This window comes from Pyrgilauda ruficollis, unplaced genomic scaffold (assembly GCF_017590135.1).
Source record: "Pyrgilauda ruficollis isolate IOZ18807 unplaced genomic scaffold, ASM1759013v1 scaffold9, whole genome shotgun sequence".
Lineage (NCBI taxonomy): Eukaryota > Metazoa > Chordata > Aves > Passeriformes > Passeridae > Pyrgilauda > Pyrgilauda ruficollis.
This window is the reverse complement of record NW_024531043.1, coordinates 1,572,754-1,575,540: the sequence shown is the minus strand read 5'-3', so window position 1 is coordinate 1,575,540 and position 2,787 is coordinate 1,572,754. Positions and strand designations below refer to the sequence as shown.

The following is a 2,787-nucleotide window of genomic DNA, read 5'->3' as shown; positions in this document are numbered from 1 at the left end:
GGGGCTCTCCGTGTCACCCGGATGGGAACCGGAGCGGCCACATCCTTCCTTCCTCTCAGCGCTGTGATGGGCACAGCTGCAGGAAGATCCCCCAAAATCACGGAATTGTTAAAGAAACCCCAAATTTCGGGGCGAGGCGGTGCCGTGCTCCCCCCGGAGCCCCGGGCCGGGGCAGGATGCGGCCGCGTCCCCGCGTCCCCCCGTGGCTCCCGGTTTAATCCCTGACGTCAGCCCGGGAGATGGAGCCGGCAGCTGGCAGCCAGCGGGACCACGGCACTGCCCGGCCACCCCACAGCCCTGGGGGTGCCCTGCCCGGCCCCCCAAATCCTCCCGCTCCGCTGTTCCCTGTGCCAGACCTTCAAGTTTAGAGGGAGGCAAAACCCCCCGGGATTTACTCCATTTTTGGGGTGGATGTAGGTCCTGCCCCATGGTGGGCATTTGGGGGCGAATCCGCCGTGCCCCGCATTAGTGGGGTGGGGGGATGGTTTGTGCCCACACCCGGGGGTCCCGGAGCGGGTGGACCCCAAATGAAGAGAGCTGTGGCCGTTCTCAGCCTGCCGGGGGTGCCCGGCCATGGGAGCTGACCCCGGCCCCCCCAGCTGCTCCCCACGGAGGGGGGGAGCTGCCAGCATGGGGGGCACACAGAGCCCCTCCATGTGTGCCCGTCTGAGGGGCTGCCCCTATAATGGGGATCCACACTGACCCTGCAGGGGGGTTTGTACCCCACCGGTCCTATAACGGAGGGTCCCTGCCTCACCAGCCCTATAACTGGGAGGTCTGTGCCCCACCGGCCCTATGGGGGGGGTCTGTACCTACTGATCTTGTAACGGGGGGTCTGTGCCCCATCGACCCTTCAGGGGGGTTTCTATGCCCACCGGCCCTATAGTGGGGGTTCTATGCCCTGCTTGCCCCATAATGGGGGTGTGTGCCTCAGCAGCTCTGTAACGGGGTTCTGTGCCCCACCGGCCCTATAGGGGGGTTCTGGACCCCGCCGACCCTACAGCAGGGCGTCCACGCCCCCCTGACCGCTCCCCTGTGTGCCGGCAGGTGCGGGAGATCCTGGGCTGCTGCTCCTGCCCCTCGCAATTCCCCATGGTCAAGGTCTCGGAGGGGAAGTACAAAGTGGGCGACTCCAACACGCTCATCTTCGTCCGAGTAAGAGCCACCCCCTCGCCCCATTGTCCCCCCTCGCCCCCATTGTCCCCCCTCGCCCCATTGTCCCCCCATTACACCGGGCCCCTCCACCCTCTCCTTCCCCCGCTCCCAGACAAGGTGGGTGGGGTCCAGCGCTGGATTTCCTGCCCACGCCGGGGTCCTGGGGTGGCTTTGGTGGCTTTTTGGGACCCGGCAGGGTGACAGCGCTGCCCGCAGGTGCTGCGGAGCCACGTCATGGTGCGCGTGGGCGGCGGCTGGGACACACTGGAACATTACCTGGACAAGCACGACCCGTGTCGCTGCGCTGCCCTCTGTGAGTGTCACCCCACAGCCTGTGCCCCCCCGGCACGCTCCTGGTGCCTGGCTTGCTGTGGGCTTCCGTTCCCTGGCTCTCCATGGGATCCATTCCTGGATCCTCCTGGGGCTCCATTCTCTGGTTCTCTATGGGGCCCCTTTCCCTGGTTCTTTATGGGGTTTTGTTCCCTGATTTTCCATGGGGTTCCATTCTCTGGCTCTCCATGGGCTCTGTTCCCAGATTCTCCCTGGGCTCTGTCTCTGGTTCTCTGTGGGGTTTTGTTCCCTGATTTTCTGTGAGGTTCTATCCCCTGGTTCTCCCTGGGGCTCCGTTCTCTGTGGGGTTCTGTTCCCTGGTTCCCCATGGGTTCCATTCCCTGGTTCCCCATGGGGCTCCATCCCCTGCCTCTCTGTAGGGCTCCAGTCCCCGATTTTCCATGGGTTCCCTTCCTTGGTTCTCCATGGGTTCCATTCCCTGATTTTCTGTGGGGTTCTGTTCCCTGTTTCCCCATGGGTTCCCTTCCTTGGTTCTCCATGGGTTCCATTCCCTGATTTTCTGTGGGGTTCTGTTCCCTGTTTCCCCATGGGTTCCCTTCCTTGGTTCCCCGTGGTTCTCCCTGATTTTCTCTGGGGTTCCCTTCCCTGGGGCTGGGCTCCTCAGGGCACTGATCCTGCTGGAAGGTGAAAAAGGGAGTGAAAAGTGGGGTTTTTCCCAAATTCCCGAGCTGTCACCACCTCCGGGAATAGCCTGGCTGGAAAATCGGGATGCGGGGAGGGGAGGGGATGCTGAGCGCTGTCCCCGCTGACCTCCCCCTGTCCCTTCCAGCTCACCGCCTGCCCCAGCCCCGCACCCCGGGCATGTCCCCCCAAAAAGCAGCTCCCGGCACCTCCTCGTCCCGCGCCTCCAGCCCCAGCGTCCCCCGGCGCCCCCGGCCCGCCGGGCCCCCCCCGGCCGGGGCAGAGCGTGCCCAGCCCCGGGGGGACCCCCCGAAGCCCCCCAAGCAGGAGGGTTTGCCCCCCCGCGGGGGGGCCGCCCCCTGCTCCGGCAGCCCCTCCAGGAGCCCCGCGGAGCCGCGGGGAGCGGGGACGCTCAGGTACGGCCCCCCCGGGCTGGGGGGACCCCAAAACTGCGCCCAGACGCCACGGCAAGGACTCAGCCCCACGGAGGGGGTGGGGGGAACGGGGGCGTTAATGGGGAAAGCACTGGGGGGCGATGGGGGTGCAGTGAGGGGACATTGGGGGCACGGTGGGAGGTACTGGGGTGGAATGGGGTAACCGGGCTGAACTGGGGGATGCAATGGGGAAACTGGGATCGTGGGGGGCAGTGGAATCACTGGG

General features: G+C 65.8%; 1 protein-coding gene across 1 annotated transcript in view; it reads left to right on the top strand.

The window, feature by feature from the left end:
* GAS2L1 (growth arrest specific 2 like 1) overlaps positions 1-2,787 on the top strand; it is a 7,145-nt gene that overhangs the window by 1,957 nt on the left and 2,401 nt on the right. Inside the window, exons 2-4 of the mRNA XM_041489112.1 lie at positions 1,048-1,155; positions 1,372-1,468; positions 2,276-2,619. Coding sequence (XP_041345046.1) covers positions 1,048-1,155; positions 1,372-1,468; positions 2,276-2,619 — 549 coding nt within the window. The remainder of the gene's footprint in view (positions 1-1,047; positions 1,156-1,371; positions 1,469-2,275; positions 2,620-2,787) is intronic.